The sequence below is a fragment of the Salmo salar genome, chromosome ssa14 (assembly GCF_905237065.1).
Source record: "Salmo salar chromosome ssa14, Ssal_v3.1, whole genome shotgun sequence".
Taxonomy (NCBI): domain Eukaryota; kingdom Metazoa; phylum Chordata; class Actinopteri; order Salmoniformes; family Salmonidae; genus Salmo; species Salmo salar.
The window spans coordinates 46,341,472-46,362,014 of record NC_059455.1 but is presented as its reverse complement, the minus strand read 5'-3'; the positions used below and the strand labels follow the sequence as shown (position 1 = coordinate 46,362,014).

The 20,543-nt window shown below is 41.0% G+C and overlaps 1 protein-coding gene across 2 annotated transcripts in view; it reads right to left on the bottom strand.

The window, feature by feature from the left end:
* Positions 1-1,403: 1,403 nt before the first annotated feature.
* scn12aa (sodium channel, voltage gated, type XII, alpha a) overlaps positions 1,404-20,543 on the bottom strand; it is a 122,619-nt gene continuing 103,479 nt past the window's right edge. For both annotated transcript variants that reach the window (XM_014141417.2, XM_045694475.1), the window contains 11 exons: positions 20,224-20,341; positions 15,536-15,690; positions 14,932-15,105; positions 9,884-10,006; positions 9,278-9,550; positions 9,050-9,103; positions 8,791-8,928; positions 6,784-6,888; positions 6,170-6,322; positions 4,016-4,133; positions 1,404-3,840 (listed from right to left, as the gene is read on the bottom strand). In XM_014141417.2, the coding sequence (XP_013996892.2) occupies positions 2,483-3,840; positions 4,016-4,133; positions 6,170-6,322; positions 6,784-6,888; positions 8,791-8,928; positions 9,050-9,103; positions 9,278-9,550; positions 9,884-10,006; positions 14,932-15,105; positions 15,536-15,690; positions 20,224-20,341 (2,769 nt within the window). In that variant the 3' untranslated portion in view covers positions 1,404-2,482. The remainder of the gene's footprint in view (positions 3,841-4,015; positions 4,134-6,169; positions 6,323-6,783; positions 6,889-8,790; positions 8,929-9,049; positions 9,104-9,277; positions 9,551-9,883; positions 10,007-14,931; positions 15,106-15,535; positions 15,691-20,223; positions 20,342-20,543) is intronic.

Below are 20,543 nucleotides of genomic sequence, written 5' to 3'. Positions count from 1 at the left end.
GGCATGTGTGTCAGTGTGTTTATGCATGTGTGTATTGCTAAAAGTGTCTGTGTGTGATAATGTGTGTGTGAGTCTATGCGCGCCCGTGTATGTGTGTGTGTGTGTGTGTGTAATTAAAACAAGTGATTTTTTTACACACAGATTATCCCTCTTTCCCAGCTGGTCCTGCTGGATTTGACCACTCCAACTCGACCACAGAGGAAATCTCTTTGGGGATAAATCCAAATTGGCTCCCCTTGTGAATATTTTTTCCAAACCCAAAAAAATGTTGGAGGGTTCATATAGTAACTCAATTCCAACCTCCATATCTAAATACTGTACATTTTACATAACACTTTATCCCGAGTGGCGCAGCAGTTTAACGCACTGCTTCTCAGTGCTAGAGGCGTCACTACAGACCCTGGTTCAATCCAGGTTGTATCACAACTGGCTGTGATTGGGAGTCCCATAGGACGGCGCACTATTGGCCCAGCATCGCCCGGGTTTGGTCGTTGTAGGCCGTCATTGTAAATAAGAATTTGTTCTTAACTGACTTACCTAGTTAAATAAAATACATCTCTGCTTTTATTAAAAGTAAGTACTTGAAGGATCAGGAAAGCAGTCCAAATCTAAACTAAGAGATTAATAAAAATAGCCCAATGTCAAGTGATTCAATAGGAGTGATGGAGAAAGACCAAATAGAATGTTTTTGTCTTTCTTTTATATATTTTTTCATATATATTTTTTTTTCGGAATTAAAATGTCATAGCTCATTTAATTTCCTTTCAGTAAGTGTTTTTGGACTCTGTTCGACGTTTACTTACTCTACAGTAGTCACGCTTCACTTCACGCACAACCTATATCTTCTACATGCATTTTCCAGCAGTATCCACAAAGCATCACAGACCAAATGAACCTGTAAGAGCAGTTAGTCTCTCAGCCACAGTATAATAATGGAGGGTTGCAAATGTGCACAGCTGTTGTTTTTTTCTCTCAAACACACGGACAGGGAACGGCTAGGGATTTAACTGTGACGCCTGGAAACCCCTGTCCACTATTGAGGTCATTGTAGCTAACTAGTTTTCACTGTGAAAACAGACAGAGACAGTCATCGGTCTTGGGTCTTGATTTGGACCTGAAGACACAGTATAATATGGGGATTGTTCAGGTTATTCAGGTTGCTCAAAATATGGTACTGTATTTTGAGTTTGATCATGAATGTTCGTATGCATTGACACAAACTGTAGATGTGTCTAATAGAAAAAGGCAAGAGGGATAAAAACAGTGAATTTGAAATAAATAAATTCTGATATATGCAGAAATGTTGTAATAATTATAGGCTATAAAAAAAGTAAAATAAAATAGGATAGAAAACAATAGTGTACCATGTGTTAACTAGCTGTAACAAAATGAAAACTCCCAACTATGGAAAAATCTTTTAATATTGTTTGATATAGTGATTACCTATTTAAATGTAATACGGAAAAAAGGTTTTCAAGGAAGTATCTTATCATCTTTCATGTAAAAAGAATGAATACAGTTGTATACACATCATTTGATTGCTCTGGCTATGAACCCTATGATACGTATGGACTGTCATGGAGATAACCCTAAAATATAAATACGTTATAAAAGTTAGATATAAATGTTTGACATGAATGCCCCCCATAACTCTTTACGTAGGTCAATATAACATATGTTTGTAATGTATATTTCTACTTCCACAGGTCAAATGAAATGGTTAAAGGGGACTAAGTGTGCAGATGACAGACAACCATTATCAGGCACATTATGCTGCAGTTAGTACTATACACAACCCTTCACCATGGGGGTTTTAATATACTGATCATGCAATAAACTACATTTAGTGCATAATATATACATATAAACTATACACTTCTGATCAAATAATGTGGTCTTTACCATATTAACTCATTGGTTAGAAAATAACAACAATATTGGTCCTGAAATATCCATTAATAAGAAAATATACTTAAATATACTTTTTCATAAATATAATTTTAGCAAATCTAGCTGCCATTCTTTTGATAATAAAGATAAGAGTTCATCATCTGTAATCAAAACGAGAACCAAGATCTAAACACTCCATATTTATCTCTATTCATCCGTAAAACAAAACAATCCAACTTCAAAATGTTATTCAGAGCTGATTGATTGTCATTTACACTTACTGGTTAACCATTATGACAGAATATATGAAATCACATATTTGTTTATAAGCATCTTTTATACATTTTAGTGGAATCGCCATCTTCAAAGCGGTGCCTGGGTTTCTAAACATTATTAATACACATATCATATGATTGACAAAGGGTCTTATATAAATAATAGAAAAGCAATATTTGCATTTTACTATGAAATTCCTGGGTATTTTCTGCTATAAAAATGTTCACCTTGTACCGAGAGAGTTGTTCCGAGTTATGATACTGTACATGTTGTAAACAAAACAACAACAAAAAACATGTTTCCTGAAAACAATATCTCAAAGAAATGTCTCTTCAAATGTTTGTGAGGTGCTAAGTTCCCTATATGTTTGTGAGGTGCTAGGTTCCCTATATGATTGTGAGGGGCTAGGCTCCCTGAGTTCTAACACTAAGTCTCTCGGCCTTTCTAGCCGTTCTATCTGACCAACGTCACTAGCCGCCCCCGGCCGGGTCACACTGTCATAAGATGGCGGTGAGGAGGACAGAGTCCCTTCCATGACCCCCATGACCTCTACCAGCTCCTCCTCCTCCTCGTCGGGCCCCTTGGGGCCGTAGTGTTCCTTTATCATGGCCGCGATGAGGCCCTCCGTCTCCGGGGCCCTCTCTATGTCCACCACTATGTGCTCCTGCAAGTTCAGGTTGGTCTGAAGGTTCATCTGTCTGTAAAGGAATGAGGCCTGCTTCATTTGCCGTTTCACCAGGTGGCGTCTGTAACAGCGCTGGATGATGATGGCAGACACGTCTTCCTGCTTGCGGCGTAGGGTCGTAGTGATTGGTTCGTGGGAGATCTTGGACGGGTTGGCCATCATGAACTTCTCCTCCATCTGCTGCTTGAGGGCGTCCATCTCGCCCGACTCGCCCAGCACGCGTTTGGTGAAGGCGAACAGGATGTCCAGGCAGTGGATCTTATCCCCGCTCACCATCGGCAGGTCCATCGAGATCAGCTTGATCTTGTTAGGCTTGGCAATGCGTAGCGGCTCCGACAGGTTGTCTGCGAAATTCGACAGCTTGGAGAATTCTATGAACTGGGTGGCCTCTGCGTCGAACTTCTCCCAAACCTCGTAGAACATCTCGAAGTCGTCCTCGCTCAGCGGCTCGGTGCTCTCCTCGGTGGCCACGCTGAAGTTCTCCAGGATGATGGCGATGTACATGTTGACCACGATGAGGAACGATATGATGATGTAGCTGACACAGAAGGCGATTGCCACAGACGGGTTGCCACAGTTTCCCCGGACGTTGGTGCCGGTGTTGACGACGTAGGCTTCACACTCCTCTGGGGAGTTAGACATGATGGGCTCCAGGACGTTGTCCCACCCGGCGGACGTGCTGATCTGGAACAGGCAGATCATACTATTCCCAAAGGTCTCGAAGTTGAACATGTCATCTATCCCTTCCTTTTTTTTCACGTAAGCGAAGTTGGCCATTCCGAAGATAGCGTATATGAACATTACGAGGAAGAGCAGGAGGCCGATGTTGAACAACGCTGGCATGGACATCATTAAGGCAAACAGTAAAGTCCTTATTCCTTTGGCCCCACGTATTAGTCGAAGTACGCGTCCTATCCTTGCCAGTCTGATGACACGGAACAGAGTCGGAGATACAAAGTACTTCTCAATGATGTCAGCAAGAACGATACCTGCAAGTGTTGAAATCAGAAATTAAGAAACAACACCAAAAGCAAATTAAAGACAAAACATTTGATTACCTTTACATGAAATGTACATTTGGGAAAATGTTAGTATAGATCACTTGTCAGAAATATATATAGGTTGTTTTGAAGGTTGTTTTCAGGGTTATATTGTTCCACCCACCCACAATGGAGAGAATGATAACCACAAAGTCAAAGATGTTCCATCCCACGGTGAAGAAATAGCAGCGAAGTGCCACGATCTTCATGAGGCATTCGGTGGTGAAGATGACAATGAAAATCTGTATGGTTAAGGAGACAGGACACCATTGTATTATCTTCAGGAACATACAGTGCATTTGGAAAATATTTACACCTCTTGAATTTTTCCACATTTTGTTATGTTACAGCCTCATTCTAAAATAAAATTCCTCATTAATCTACACACAATACCCCATAATGACAAAGCAAAAACAGGTTTTTAGAATCTGACACTTTACTCAGTACTTTGTTGAAGCTCCTTAGGCAGCGATTACAGCCTTGAGTCTTCTTGGGTATGATGCCTCAAGCTTGGCACACCTGTATTTGGGGAGTTTCTCCCATTCTTCTCTGCAGATCCTCTCAAGCTCTGTAAGGTTGGATGGGGAGTGTTGCTGCACAGTTATTTTCAGGTCTCTCCAGAGATGTTCGATCGGGTTCAAGTCCGGGCTCTGGCTGGGCCACTCAAAGGACATTCAGAGACTAGTCCCGAAGCCACTCCTGCTTTGTCTTGGCTGTGTGGCTGTGTGCTTGTCCTGTTGGAAGGTGAACCTTCACACCAGTCTGAGGTCCTGAGCGCTGTGGAGCAGGTTTTCCTCAAGGATCTCTCTGTACTTTGCTCCATTCAGCTTTCCCTCAATCTTGACTAGTCTCCCAGTCCCTGCCGCTGAAAAACATCTCCAGAGCATGATGCTGCCACCACCATGCTTCACCGTAGGGATGGTGCCTGGTTTCCTCCATACGTGAGGCTTGGAATTCAAGCCAAAGAGTTCAATCTTGGTTTCATCAGACCAGAGAATCTTGTTTCTCATGGTCTGAGAGTCTTTAGGTGCCTTTTGGCAAACTCCAAGAGGGCTATCTTGTGCCTTTTACTGAGGAGTGGCTTCCGTCTGGCCATTCTACCATAAAGGCCTGATTGGTGGATTGCTGCAGAGATGGTTGTCCTTCTGGAAAGTTCTCCCATCTCCACAGAGGAACTCTAGAGCTCTGTCAGAGTGACCATCGGGTTCTTGGTCACCTCCCTGACCAAGGCCCTTCTATCCCGATTGCTCAGTTTGGCAGGGCGGCCAGCTCTAGGAAGAGTCTTGGTGGTTCCAAACTTCTTCCATTGAAGAATGACGGAGGCCACTGTATTCTTGGGGACCTTCAATGCTGCAGAAATGTTTTGGTACCCTTCCCCAGATCTGTGACTTGACACAATCCTGTCTCAGAGCTCTACGGACAATTCCTTTGACCTCATGGTTTTTGCTCTGACATGCACTGTCAACTGTGGGACCTTATATAGACAGGTGTGTGTCTTTCCAAATCTTGTCCAATCAATTGAATTTACCACAGGTGGACTCCAATCAAGTAAATAAGGTATTTCTGTTTTATATTTGTAATACATTTGCAAACATTTCTAAAAACCTGTTTTTGCTTTGTCATTATGGGGTATTGTGTGTAGATTGATGAGGAAAAAATATAATTAAATACATTTTAGAATGAGGCTGTAACGTAACAATATGTGGAAAAGGTCAAGGGGTCTGAATACTTTCCGAATGCACTATATGTACTAGGATAAAAAAGGATAAGTTGTACAGAGCATTATAGATATTGTAATACTTCAGTAGTACATCATGCTACAGGATATGTTGTACGGTGCATTATGGGTACTAGTACATCATGTTATAGAACAAAGACGGTGGATAAATTAAGATAGTTCACTCAAGCCATTTACCATTGGAAAAAATGGTAAGTTCCTTTCTACTTAAGGGGGTGGCACTCCCATAAACACCAATGCAATAGCAGCTGGGTCTGGTCTACATAGTTCATTGACTCCATTGAAACAGAAAAAATGGGGGAGTGGGATGTCTCACTTCCTCTTCCGTCTCTGCTACAGACCATTTTGTTGAGGATGGACTCCATGAGTATTATGGGTACAGTAGTACATCATACACAGAGCATTATGGGTACTGTAGTACATCATACACAGAGCATTATGGGTACTGTAGTACATCATACACAGAGCATTATGGGTACTGTAGTACATCATACACAGAGAATTATGGGTACTGTAGTACTAGTACATCATGCTACAGACCAGGTTGATCTTGTTGAGAATGGACTCCATGCGTGCGGACTGATCGTCTGTCTCCACCATCATGGTCACCATGTTGACGATGATCAGCATCATAATGATGATGTCAAAGGCTTGCTTGGATACCAGGTCAAATAAGAAGCCTTGGAGGATATTCTGGAGAGATAGATAGATGAAAAGATGACATAGATCCATTAACGCCATGTTGGCGATCCATAAAGTTTCCATCGTTCGAATATCATTCAGGTTCATTCTAAAATGCATTTATAAAACAATGTTTGAGTACATATTACATCCACTGTCATGTTTGTCACAGTTCATCAACGTTTGTATTTTACCATTGGTCTTGTACAGGCTTATCATAGTTGGTATTTTACCGTAGGTCTTGGTATAGACTAATCATAGTTGGTATTTTACCGTAGGTCTTGGTATAGGCTTATCATAGTTGGTATTTTACCAAAGGTCTTGGTATAGGCCTATCATAGTTGGTATTTTACCAAAGGTCTTGGTATAGGCCTATCATAGTTGGTATTTTACCGTATGTCTTGGTATAGACTTATCATAGTTGGTATTTTACCGTAGGTCGTGGTATAGACTTATCATAGTTGGTATTTTACCGTAGGTCTTGGTATAGGCTTTTCGGGCTTTTTAGAGCCTATTTTCTTCATAGCGTTGTAGTACTTCCGCTGCTCGTCAGTCATGAAAATGTCTTGTCCACCTAAGTATAACAAATGCATTCACTATTATTCTTCACTGTTAATGTAGTACATATACATCACAAGAGGTTGATGGCACACTAATTGAGGAGGACTGGCTCGTGGTAATGGCTGGAGCAGAATAGGGTGGAATGGTATCAAATACATCAAACACATGGTTTCCATTCCATTCGCTCTGTTCCAGACATTATTATGAGCTGTCCTCCCCTCAGCAGCCTCCACTGATATTCATACACACAGCTGTTAATGTTGTATATATCTATACAGACAGTTGTTAATGTTGTATAAATCCATACACACAGCTGTTAATGTTGTATATATCCATACAGACAGCTGTTAATGTTGTATATATCCATACAGACAGCTGTTAATGTTGTATATCCATACAGACAGCTGTTAATGTTGTATATCCATACAGATAGCTGTTAATGTTGTATATATCCAGCTGTTAATTTTGTATATATCCATACAGACAGCTGTTAATGTTGTAGATATCCATACAGACAGCTGTTAATGTTGTAGATATCCATACAGACCGCTGTTAATGTTGTATATCCATACAGACAGCTGTTAATGTTGTATATCCATACAGACAGCTGTTAATGTTGTATATCCATACAGACAGCTGTTAATGTTGTATATCCATATAGACAGCTGTTAATGTTGTATATATCCATACACACAGCTGTTAATGTTGTATATATCCATACAGACAGCTGTTAATGTTGTAGAAATCCATACAGACAGCTGTTAATGTTGTAGATATCCATACAGACAGCTGTTAATGTTGTAGATATCCATACAGACAGCTGTTAATGTTGTAGATATCCATACAGACAGCTGTTAATGTTGTATATCCATACAGACAGCTGTTAATGTTGTATATCCATACAGACAGCTGTTAATGTTCTATATCCATATAGACAGCTGTTAAATGTTGTATATATACAGCTATTAATGTTGTATATATCCAGCTGTTAATGTTGTATATATCCATACAGACAGCTGTTAATGTTGTAGATATCCATACAGACAGCTGTTAATATTGTAGATATCCATATAGACAGCTGTTAATGTTGTAGATATCCATACAGACAGCTGTTAATGTTGTATATATCCATACAGACAGCTGTTAATGTTGTAGATATCCATACAGACAGCTGTTAATGTTGTATATATCCATACAGACAGCTGTTAATGTTGTAGATATACATACAGACAGCTGTTAATGTTGTATATATACATACAGACAGCTGTTAATGTTGGATATCTATACAGACAGCTATTCATGTTGTATATATACAGCTGTTAATGTTGTATATATCCATACAGACAGCTGTTAATGTTGTATATCCATACAGACAGCTGTTAATGTTGTATATCCATACAGACAGCTGTTAATGTTGTATATATACAGCTGTTAATGTTGTATATATCCATACAGACAGCTGTTAATGTTGTAGAAATCCATACAGACAGCTGTTAATGTTGTAGATATCCATACAGACAGCTGTTAATGTTGTAGATATCCATACAGACAGCTGTTAATGTTGTAGATATCCATACAGACAGCTGTTAATGTTGTATATCCATACAGACAGCTGTTAATGTTGTATATCCATACAGACAGCTGTTAATGTTCTATATCCATATAGACAGCTGTTAATGTTGTAGATATCCATACAGACAGCTGTTAATGTTGTAAATATCCATACAGACAGCTGTTAATGTTGTATATCCATACAGACAGCTGTTAATGTTGTATATCCATATAGACAGCTGTTAATGTTGTAGATATCCATACAGACAGCTGTTAATGTTGTATATCCATACAGACAGCTGTTAATACAACAGTGTGAAATGAGTAGGTCGAGACATAAAACAACATGTTATGCCACATATACTTATCTTTCTTTTTTGCTGGTTGAAATTATCAATGATGACGCCGATGAAGAGGTTGAGAGTGAAAAAGGATCCGAAGATGATGAAGATGACGAAGTAGAGGTACATGTAGAGGTTGATCTCCCTGATTGGCTGCTCCTCTACCTGGAAACACACACATTTTAGTTGATCCTGTTTTTATCTTTATAAATAAAAATGTAGTCTACTCATTCTATTTATGAGATGAGGAATTTGTCTAGATTTGTGGAAAGAGATTGATACGTACGCCACGTGAATCAACAGCTGCATGCATAACTTCCATCCATCCTTTAAACGTGGCCTTGAAGGAAATTGAACATCATTGACACAATTATAGGGTAAACCTTTTTAAATAATAAAAATGTTACTTCATATATCGACAAACAATAAGAACTATGGCATCCTTTCAACACATAAGTTGCTAAAAACAAAAAATGTAAACAGTAATTTTTGTATTTTATTTTTAAAGACGGACCACTTGCAGCAGTGAGAGGTATCCTAGTCCCACGTTGTCAAAGTTGACCTTGACTTTAGTCCAATAAAACTGAGTGTCGTTCATGGCCAGGCACTCTGACTTGTTGTTGACGATGGAGGCATTGTGGATGAACCCTGTCCGGTTCACACATTTACCAAACTTCCCTGCAAACAGGTTGACTCCCATGATGCTGAAGATGAGCCAGAAGATGAGGCAGACCAACAGGACATTCATGATGGATGGGATGGCTCCAATCAGTGCGTTCACCACCACCTGGGGATGGAGATAACACGGGTAGGCGGGTGGAAGTTGTCTATTATGGAGCACAGACACAGCATATCAATTATGTTTAATGATGAAGGGCTGGAGTTTTTCCTGACTAAGTGACCAAGGTAATACTCCACTGTTAGAGGCTGTCTGTCACTTCAGACAGTTATGATATAGGACCGCAAGTTTTTCCTGACCACGTGACCAGCTTAGGAAAACTCTGGTCCTTCGCTGATGATAATATCTTGTGGAATCTCTTAGAATAACTTGACATAGGCCAACTATGAGAGAGCAGGGAAAGTAGAACATCGACTAAGACAAGGGTAAAGAACGTCTCACCCGCATGCCCTCGAATCTGGACAGGGCCCTTAGGGGCCTCAGTGCTCGGAGGGTCCTCAGTGATTTGATGGCAGCAAAGTCAGAATAGCCCAGAGAGTTAGCTACCAGGCTCACCAACGACACCTGGAGAGGACACACAGAGACATTCAATCAGCTCAGACTGAGATGACAATACAAACTCCATCATCCCAACATTCAAAGGAGACCTCAGCATCACTCTTGAACACATTTTGATAAAGATTGTGGGTTTTGCAATTTATGAGCAAGTATCAAAGTACAACATATGGGTTCCCCTGTCTGTAAGACCCCACCTCACCCCCAATTCCCCACCATTATCCGCACGCAGATGCAGGACTATGCACGCACACACACACACACACACATGCACACGCACACACAAACACATGCACACACTCAAACCTACCACCTAAGTTGTATGATACAATATACTTTCAGTTAAATCACTGACAACCTTTCATCAAATAAAACAAAGCTCTACAGATCTAAATTATGAATCAAATCATTTCTGGAGAGAAAAATATGCAAGAAGAGTAGTGACAGAGTAACAGACAGCGAGACAAGAATTTCAGAGCCAACACTTTAGAGACTGTAACAATGTATTATTTTGGGACATTCTACAGTTAGGAACACAATTAATTAAATTTAGAAAAATTTAGAATTTTTTGGTTTTGTGGCATATTTTTCATTAAAAAAATGTTTTTTGGGGGGGGACTTCCACTCTATTCTACATCCAAAATGGACAAAACAGAATGGTATTCCGCTGTTGAATGGCCCGAGGGTGATAGCTATGAATCAAAATGGCATGATAGATGGTCCATGGATGACAGGTATTTCTGGTAGAATGACTGAAATGGAACAGGGACAAAACACATACAAGTATGCAATATGTACAGTCAATGCACATGCATACATACTCAGCTATATATACATAAGACCTATGTATATATGTGAAATAGAGTGAGGTTTTATAAAGAAGTTTAACAAAATGTTCAATTCTCCTTTTTTTTAATTTAAACTAATGGTATTGCCAAATTTGATTGCCCAATTTGTATTCGTATGATCCAATTAAGTCCGTCATTGCAATTTAGGGCTATTACAGTCCCAATAATTTCTTTATAAAAGTATATTTTAATGGATTTCGTCCAATATATCTAAAGAAGATACTCAGAAAATGAAATACGCTGATAAAGAATACGTCTTTGGCTCCATGAAAGTACACAACAAAACAAACATCAAAAGGCTAGAGAGTTGATATATAAACCAGAAATAACAAATAGTGTTTAAACAATCATTGGATCTCCTCCATTGACCATTTCTGCAATCCAGCCACACATCTAAAAAATAATATAATTCTCTCCGACTGTGCTATCCAGCTAGATACACTGTAGACAGACAGACAGAGACAGAGGCAGACAGACAGTATGAATCACCTCAGCTCCAGCTGGCTACTGACCACATACAATATATTACAGCATATTGTTGAGATAGTAAAACTACAGCGCAAAACATCAAGACAGCTTAGCATTTATTGAAATTCTACCTACACTATTCAAAACGGTCTGAACATTTTTAATTCAGCCTGTCGATGACCTACGAGGAACTCTAAAATACAATAGTCCAATAATACATTTGATCTTCTCTAGATAAACCTTAGAATACATGGCAGTGTGTTTCTATATGATATAAAAGCCAAGGTCCGTTGTGCATTTTTAACTATCAAGTGGATGGGAAGAAAAAAAAAATACATATTTGCTTTGAATACATTTTCTGCAGAAAAGACAATTGTTGTTTAGATTTGAAAAGTAGACGAGACGGTGGCTTTTGATATCTCAATGTGAAGCACTTAGGAGTGAGGAAACATAGAAACTTTATTGATGCAGTAGCTTTTCCAACCTGGATCCCAATACTCACCTTTCACCTCACAACTACCACTTACCCTAACAGCTGCTATAGACACGTCTGTGCCGATCTGTGAACCAGCGGGTGAAATCAGAGGAAGCAAGGTAAGGTAAGGGAGATATAACCCTTAGCCCCTATGGCACTGTGGAGTAAGGTAAGGGAGATTTTACCCCTAGCCCCTACATCACTATCGGGTAAGGTAAGGGAGATATAGCACCTAGAATATTAAGGCAAGGGAGATACAGACCCTAGAATATTAACATAAGGGAGATACAGCCCCTAGAATATTAAGGTAAGGGAGATATAGCTCCTAGAATATTACGGTAAGGGAGATATAGACCCTAGAATATAAAGATAAGGGAGATACAGTTGAAGTCGGAAGTTTACATACACCTTAGCCAAATACATTTAAACTCTGTTTTTCACAATTCCTGACATTCAATCCTAGTATAAATTCCCTGTCTTAGGTCAGTTAGGATCACCACTTTATTTTAAGAATGTGAAATGTCAGAATAATAGTAGAGAGAACGATTTATTTCAGCTTTTATTTCTTTCATCACATTCCGAGTGGGTCAGAAGTTTACACACACTCAATTAGTATTTGGTAGCATTGCCTTTAAATTGTTTAACTTGGGTCTAACATTTCGGGTAGCCTTCCACAAGCTTCCCACAATAAGTTGGGTGTATTTTGGCCCATTCCTCCTGACAGAGCTGGTGTAACTGAGTCAGGTTTGTAGGCCTCCTTGCTCGCACACACTTTTTCAGTTCTGCTCAAAAATATTCTATAGGATTGAGGCCAGGGCTTTGTGATGGCCACTCCAATACCTTGACTTTGTTGTCCTTAAGCCATTTTGCCACAACTTTGGAAGTATGCTTGGGGTCATTGTCCATTTGGAAGACCCATTTGCGACCAAGCTTTAACTTCATGACTGATGTCTTCAGATGTTGCTTCAATATAGCCACATAATTTTACTCCCTCATGATGCCATCTATTTTGTGAAGTGCACCGGTACCTCCTGCAGCAAAGCACCCCCACAGCATGATGCTGCCACCCCCGTGATTCACGGTTGGGATGGTGTTCTTTGGCTTGCAAGCCTCCCCCTTTTTCCTCCAAACATAACGATGGTCATTAAGGCCAAACAGTTCTATTTTTGTTTCATCAGACCAGTGGACATTTCTCCAAAAACTACGATCTTTGTCCCCATGTGCAGTTGCAAACCGTAGTCTGGCTTTTTTATGGAAGTTTTGGAGTAGTGGCTTCTTCCTTGCTGAGCGGCCTTTCAGGTTATGTCGATATAGGACTCGTTTTACTGTGGATATAGATACTTTTGTACCTGTTTCCTCCAGCATCTTAACAAGGTCCTTTGCTGTTTTTCTGGGATAGATTTGCACTTTTCACACCAAAGTACGTTCATCTCGTCTCCTTCCTGAGCGGTATGACGGCTGCGATGTCCCATGGTGTTTATACATGTGTACTATTGTTTGTACAGATGAATGTGGTACCTTCAGATGTTTGAAAATTGCTCCCAAGGATGAACCAGACCTGTGGAGGTCTACCATTTTTTTCCTGAGGTCTTGGCTGATTTCTTTTGATTTTCCCATGATGTCAAGCAAAGAGGCACTGAGTTTGAAGGTAGGCCTTGGAATACATCCACAGGTACACCTCCAATTGACTCAAATGATGTCAATCAGCCTATCAGAAGCTTCTAAAGCCATGACATCATTTTCTGGAATATTCCAAGCTGTTTAAAGGCACAGTCAACTTAGTGTATGTAATCTTCTGGCCCACTGGAATTGTGATACAGTGAATTATAAGTGAAATAATCTGTCTGTAAACAATTGTTGAAAAAATTACTTGTCATGCACAAAGTAGATGTCCTAACTGACTTGCCAAAACTATAGTTTGTTAACAAGAAATTTGTGGAGTGGTTGAAAAACAATTTTTAATGACTCCAACCAAGTGTATGTAAACTTCCGACTTCAACTGTATAGCCCCTAGAATATTAAGGTAAGGGAGATATAGCCCCTAGAATATTAAGATAAGGGAGATATAGACCCTAGAATATTAAGATAAGGGAGATATAGACCCTAGAATATTAAGACAAGGGAGACAGAGACCCGAGAATATTAAGACAAGGGAGATATAGACCCTAGAATATTAAGACAAGGGAGATATAGACCCTAGAATATTAAGGTAAGGGAGAATTAGCCACTAGAATATTAAGGTAAACTGTGTGGAGATATAGACCCTAGAATATTAAAATAAGGGAGGTATAGACCCTAGAATATTAAGATAAGGGAGACAGAGACCCAAGAATATTAAGATAAGGCAGATATAGACCCTAGAATATTAAGACAAGGGAGAATTAGACCCGAGAATATTAAGGTAAGGGAGATATAGACCCTAGAATATTAAGATAAGGGAGATATAGACCCTAGAATATTAAGATAAGGGAGATATAGACCCTAGAATATTAAGACAAGGGAGAATTAGACCCGAGAATATTAAGGTAAGGGAGATATAGACCCTAGAATATTAAGATAAGGGAGATATAGACCCTAGAATATTAAGATAAGGGAGAATTAGCCACTAGAATATTAAGGTAAACTGTGTGGAGATATGGACCCTGCGGCGCTATCAAGATTATACTCTGTTAAAAATGTGTACCCTGTACATGCATATAAACAGTATATTTCTCCCGGTATACTGTTATAATGGCCACAAAAACTCACGTCCACAGGTAGGTACCACGCTGTATAAATGAATGACCTTCATTTAAGAGGTACCAACGTACAATTAATCGGTGACCACAGGTCCTACACAACATAACATATCTGGTGGCAGCCTGCTTATAAGCGAGCCCAAACCAAGCTGGAAATAAACAGTGTTTATCTCCAATGTCAACAAGCCGACCTTAACGAACCAAACTCACTGGAAAGCAAGCAGAAAGAGTTCAACTCGGGTCGGGCCGATAGTTTGAGAAAAAAAAAAGTCTGTACATAACTTACAGCAGCTCTCACCACCAGTCTGAAAACCACCCAAACTTTTGTTATATGCATTAGCTACCTGCATATCTATTCTCACTGTGAACATAAACTGGGCACAACGTACGAAGCTTAACACTTACATCAACAATGAGGAAGTCCAGCCAACACCAAGCATTGGTGAAGTACTTCTTGAAGCCGTAGGCAATCCATTTGAGGAACATCTCTAGGACGAATATGTAGGAGAAAACCTTATCAGCGTACTCCAAGATAACCTTCACCACTTTCCTTTTCTCAATGTAGATGTCCTCAAATGCCTAGAGCAGCGCAGGAGGGACAAAAGAGAAACCACAGATTATAACCTCTCAAGCCTTAGATAAAACCAATACATTCAGCTGTTGTGCTGTAAGAATAGGAACGAGCTGTTTAGTGAAATTGTAAAAAATAAAAAGTTAAGTAAAGATGACATAATAGAAAGATCTAGAAAGAGACATTGCACGGTTTATGCCTTTTTTATATATACTTGCTTTTGAAGACACTTGGTATCAAATTAGCACTGATGGAGCAATAGTTTCGTAAATGTGGCCCTATGAGCTGACTCTTAAAGAGGTCAGGTAAGACTGGGGTAAGAGGTGGTTGGTCTCACCAGAGCACAGCTGCTCAGCAGGATGATGAAGATGATAAGAGGTCAGAGGTGAAGGTTGAGAGGTCAGGTAAGACTAAGGGGTAAAAGGTGGTTGGTCTCACCAGAGCACCACTGCTCAGCAGGATCATGAAGATAATAAAAGTCTCGAACCAGCTGTGTTCAACAATCTGGTAACAGGTCTTCCTCAGTCTCCACCAGGCCTGACCCAGGCCCCGAGTCGTGTTGATCTCACAGCACTTACAGTGGCGAACACAGACTGAGACACAGAGACAAACAGAAGATGGCGCTGAAGAGATGGATAGCTGTCGTCTTACAGGAAGCTGACCAATTCTGTTATTTTGTGTTGTTTTTGTTGTTGTTGTTTATTTTACGCTGATCTTTTTTTGTACCTAGTAATTCTGCCATCAATTTCCTATGACCGAAAACAGCTTTTGGACATCAGAACAGCGATCACTAACCTCGATTTGGATGAAGGCTTTTACTTCAACGAGTCGGCAGCTATGAATGTACTGCACATCCCGTAACCAGGCCCTAATCCCCAGGACTCGTTTGCCTCTGTATAACAGAGGCAAACGAGTGGGTTCCCTGGTGAAACTACTTTGACGAGGAAATAAACCGTCTCTACCTTCCATTCGATTGGCGAACGTACAATCACTAAAGAACAAACTGTACAAGCTCCGTCTGAGACTATCCCATCAACGGGACCTAAAGAAGTGTAATATCCTATGTTTCTCGGTGTCAAGGCTGAACAAGGACATAGATAAAATACTGTACATCTAGCTGTTTTTTTTATGAATCATCAAGACCGAACGGAAGCTTCGGGTAACATTAAGGGGGAGGTGTGTGTCGCTTTGTTAACAACAGCTGGTGCGCGATCTCTAATGTTAAGGAAGTCTCAAGGTTTTGCTGGCCTGAGGTAGAGTACCTCATGATAAGCTGTAGACCACACTATTTACCAAGAGAGTTTTCATCTATATTTTTCATAGCTTTCTATTTACCACCACAAACAGATGCTGGCACTAAGACCGCACTCAATGAGCTGTGTAAGGCCATAAGCAAACAAGAAAATACTCATCCAGAGTCGGCGCTCCTAGTGGCCAGTGATTTTAATGCAGGGAAACTGAAATCTGTCTTACTTCATTTTTACCAGCATGACCTTACTCCACACACAGAAACGCATGCAAAGCTCTCCCTCGCCCTCCATTTGGCAACTCTGACCATAACTCTATCCTCCTGATTCCTGCTTACAAGAAAAAAACTCAATCAGGAAGTACCAGTGATGCTCTCAATACAGAAGTGGTCAGATGTAGCAGATGCTAAGTTACAGGACTGTTTAGCTAGCACAGAGTGGAAGTGCATCGACGACATCGTTCCCACAGTGAACGTATGTACATATCCCAACCAGAAGCCATGGATTACAGGCAACATCCGCACAGAGCTAAAGACTAGAGCTACCGCTTTCAAGGAGCGAGACACTAATGCGGACACTTATATGAAAGCCCGCTACAACCTCCAACGAGCCATCAAACAGTCAAAACATCAATACGGGACTAAGATCAAATCCTACTCCGCCAGCTCTGACGCCCATCAGATGTGGCAAGGCTTGCAAACTATCACAGATTACAGTGATGATAGCCTACAGTGATGATAGCCTACCAGACAAGCTACATTTCTTCTATGCTCGGTTCGAGGCTAGCAACACTGAACCGTGCATGAGAGCACCAGCTATTCCGGATGACTGTGTGATCACACTCTCCGTAGCCAATGTGAGTAAGACCTATAAACAGGTTAACATTCACAAGGCCGCCGGGCCAGATGGATTACCAGGATGCGTACTCAGAGCATGCGCTGACCAGCTGGCAAATGTCTTCACTGATATTTTCAACCTCTTCCTGACTGAGTCTGTAATATCTACATGTTTGAAGCAGACCACCATAGTCCCTGCACCCAAGAATGCCAAGGTAACCTGCCTAAATGACTATCACCCCGTAGCACTCACATCTGTAGCCATGAAGTGTTTTGAAAGGCTGGTCATGGCTCACATCAATGCCATCATCCCAGACACCCTGGACCCACTCCAATTCACATACCGCCCTAACAGATCCATAGATGACACAATCTCAACCGCACTCCACACTGCCCTTTCCCACCTGGACAAGAGGAACACCTATGTGAGAATGCTGTTCATTGACTACAGCTCAGCGTTCAACACCATTGTGCCCTCAAAGCTCATCACTAAGCTGTAATCCACTAAGGACCCTGGTACTGAACATCTCCTTCTGCAACTGGATCCTGGACTTACTGATGAGTCGCCCTCAAGTGGTCAATCTCAACACGGGGGACCATCAACGATGCCTGCTTAGTCCCCTCCTGTACTCCCTGTTTCCCTACGACTGCGTGGCAGCGCATGACTTTAGGCTTGCCATAACAAATGGGTTGACATTTCAGCTTTTCATTTCTTATTAATTTGTAGAAATTTAGAAAAACAATTATTCCACTTTGACATTATGGGGTATGTGTGTATGTGTAGGCCAGTGACCAAAAATCACATTTTTATACATTTTAAATTCAGGCTGTAAAAAAATCAAGGGTTGTGAATACTTTCTGAAGGCACTGTATGTACAATACATATCTACCCACTGCACATCGATACTGGTACATAGCCAAGTTATTGCTACTCATTGTGTATTTATAGTTAAGTAATTTAGCAGATGCTCTTATCCAGATTGACGTACTAGAGCAATTAGGGTTAAGTGTGTTGCTCAAGGGCACATCAAAAGATTTGTCACCTCAGGGATTCGAACCAATAACCTTGCCATTACTGGCATAATGCTCTTAACCGCTAGGCTACCCTGCCGCCCCGTATTATTTTTCTATGATTTCTCTTTTATTCTCTCTGTTGGGAATGGCCGAGCACGCCCCCATCCAGGAAGCAATTCACTGTTAGTCTACAGTTGTGGCCAAAAGTTTTGAGAATGACACAAATATTAATTTCCACAAAATTTGCTACTTCAGTGTCTTTAGATATTTTTGTCAGATGTTACTATGGAATTCTGAAGTATAATTACAAGCATTTCATAAGTGTCAAAGGCTTTTATTGACAATCACATGAAGTTGATGCAAAGAGTCAATATTTGCAGTGTTGACCCTTCTTTTTCAAGACCTCTGCAATCCGCCCTGGCATGCTGTCAATTAACTTCTGGGCCACATCCTGACTGATGGCAGCCCATTCTTGCATAATCAATGCTTGGAGTTTGTCAGAATTTGTGGGTTTTTGTTTGTCCACCCGCCTCTTGAGGATTGACCACAAGTTCTCAATGGGATTAAGGTCTGGGGAGTTTCCTGGCCATGGACCCAAAATATCGATGTTTTGTTCCCCGAGCCACTTAGTTATCACTTTTGCCTTATGGCAAGGTGCTCTATCATGCTGGAAAAGGCATTGTTTGTCACCAAACTGTTCCTGGATCGTTGGGAGAAGTTGCTCTCGGAGGATGTGTTGGTACCATTCTTTATGCATGGCTGTGTTCTTAGGCAAAATTGTGAGTGAGCCCTTGGCTGAGAAGCAACCCCACACATGAATGGTCTCAGGATGCTTTACTGTTGGCATGACACAGGACTGATGGTAGCGCTCACCTTGTCTTCTCCGGACAAGCTTTATTTCAGATGCCCCAAACAATCGGAAAGGGGATTCATCAGAGAAAATGACTTTACCCCAGTCCTCAGCAGTCCAATCCCTGTACCTTTTGCAGAATATCAGTCTGTCCCTGATGTTTTTCCTGGAGAGAAGTGGCTTCTTTGCTGCCCTTCTTGACACCAGGCCATCCTCCAAAAGTCTTCACCTCACTGTGAGTGCAGATGCACTCACACCTGCCTGCTGCCATTCCTGAGCAAGCTCTGTACTGGTGGTGCCCCGATCCCGCAGCTGAATCAACTTTAGGAGACGGTCCTGGCGCTTGCTGGACTTTCTTGGGCGCCCTGAAGCCTTCTTCACAACAATTGAACCGCTCTCCTTGAAGTTCTTGATGATCCGATAAATGGTTGATTTAGGTGCAATCTTACTGGCAGCAATATCCTTGCCTGTGAAGCCCTTTTTGTGCAAAGCAATGATGACGGCACGTGTTTCCTGGCAGGTCACCATGGTTGACAGAGGAAGAACAATGATTCCAAGCACCACCCTCCTTTTGAAGCTTCCAGTCTGTTATTCGAACTCAATCAGCATGACAGAGTGATCTCCAGCCTTGTCCTCGTCAACACGCACACCTGTGTTAACGAGAGAATCACTGACATGATGTCAGCTGGTCCTTTTGTGGCAGGGCTGAAATGCAGTGGAAATGTTTTTTGGGGGATTCAGTTCATTTGCATGGCAAAGAGGGACTTTGCAGTTAATTGCAATTCATCTGATCACTCTTCAAAACATTCTGGAGTATATGCAAATTGCCATCATACAAACTGAGACAGCAGACTTTGTGAAAATTAATATTTGTGTCATTCTCAAAACTTTTGGCCACACCTGTTGTTTACCAAGCATGTGTCAAATACAAATTGATTTGATACTTTAATAGCTCACTTACAGTGGTGCAACACAGACTGAGGCAGAGAGAAACAGATATAGTTTAAATCACTTAAATCACAGACAGACAGACAGACAGACAGACAGACAGACAGACAGACAGACAGACAGACAGACAGACAGACAGACAGACAGACAGACAGACAGACAGACAGACAGACAGACAGACAGACAGACAGACAGCTAATCATGAGGATCTTGCATAGAGTAGCTACGTACATTCAGGGAAACATTCATCTGGCTCCATAACATCGTCAGCCGTCTCAGAGAAGTCATCCTCTTCCTCCCCTGGCTTCCGCAAGTCCACCGTGCTGCCTTCTGATAGGCTCACTTTTTCCTGCAACACAGGAACAAGAAAGTCACACCAGGAAGTCACGTCACACCATATTCATTCTGTTTGTCCATCCCCATAGAAAGTGCTGCCATATTCATCAGACTCGAGATACTTCTCGGCACACTAAGAAATGTAAACACACCCAATCTCTCAACTGCATTTGTGAGTACTGTTTATAAAACAGCCCATTCACATAGGCCTGTTT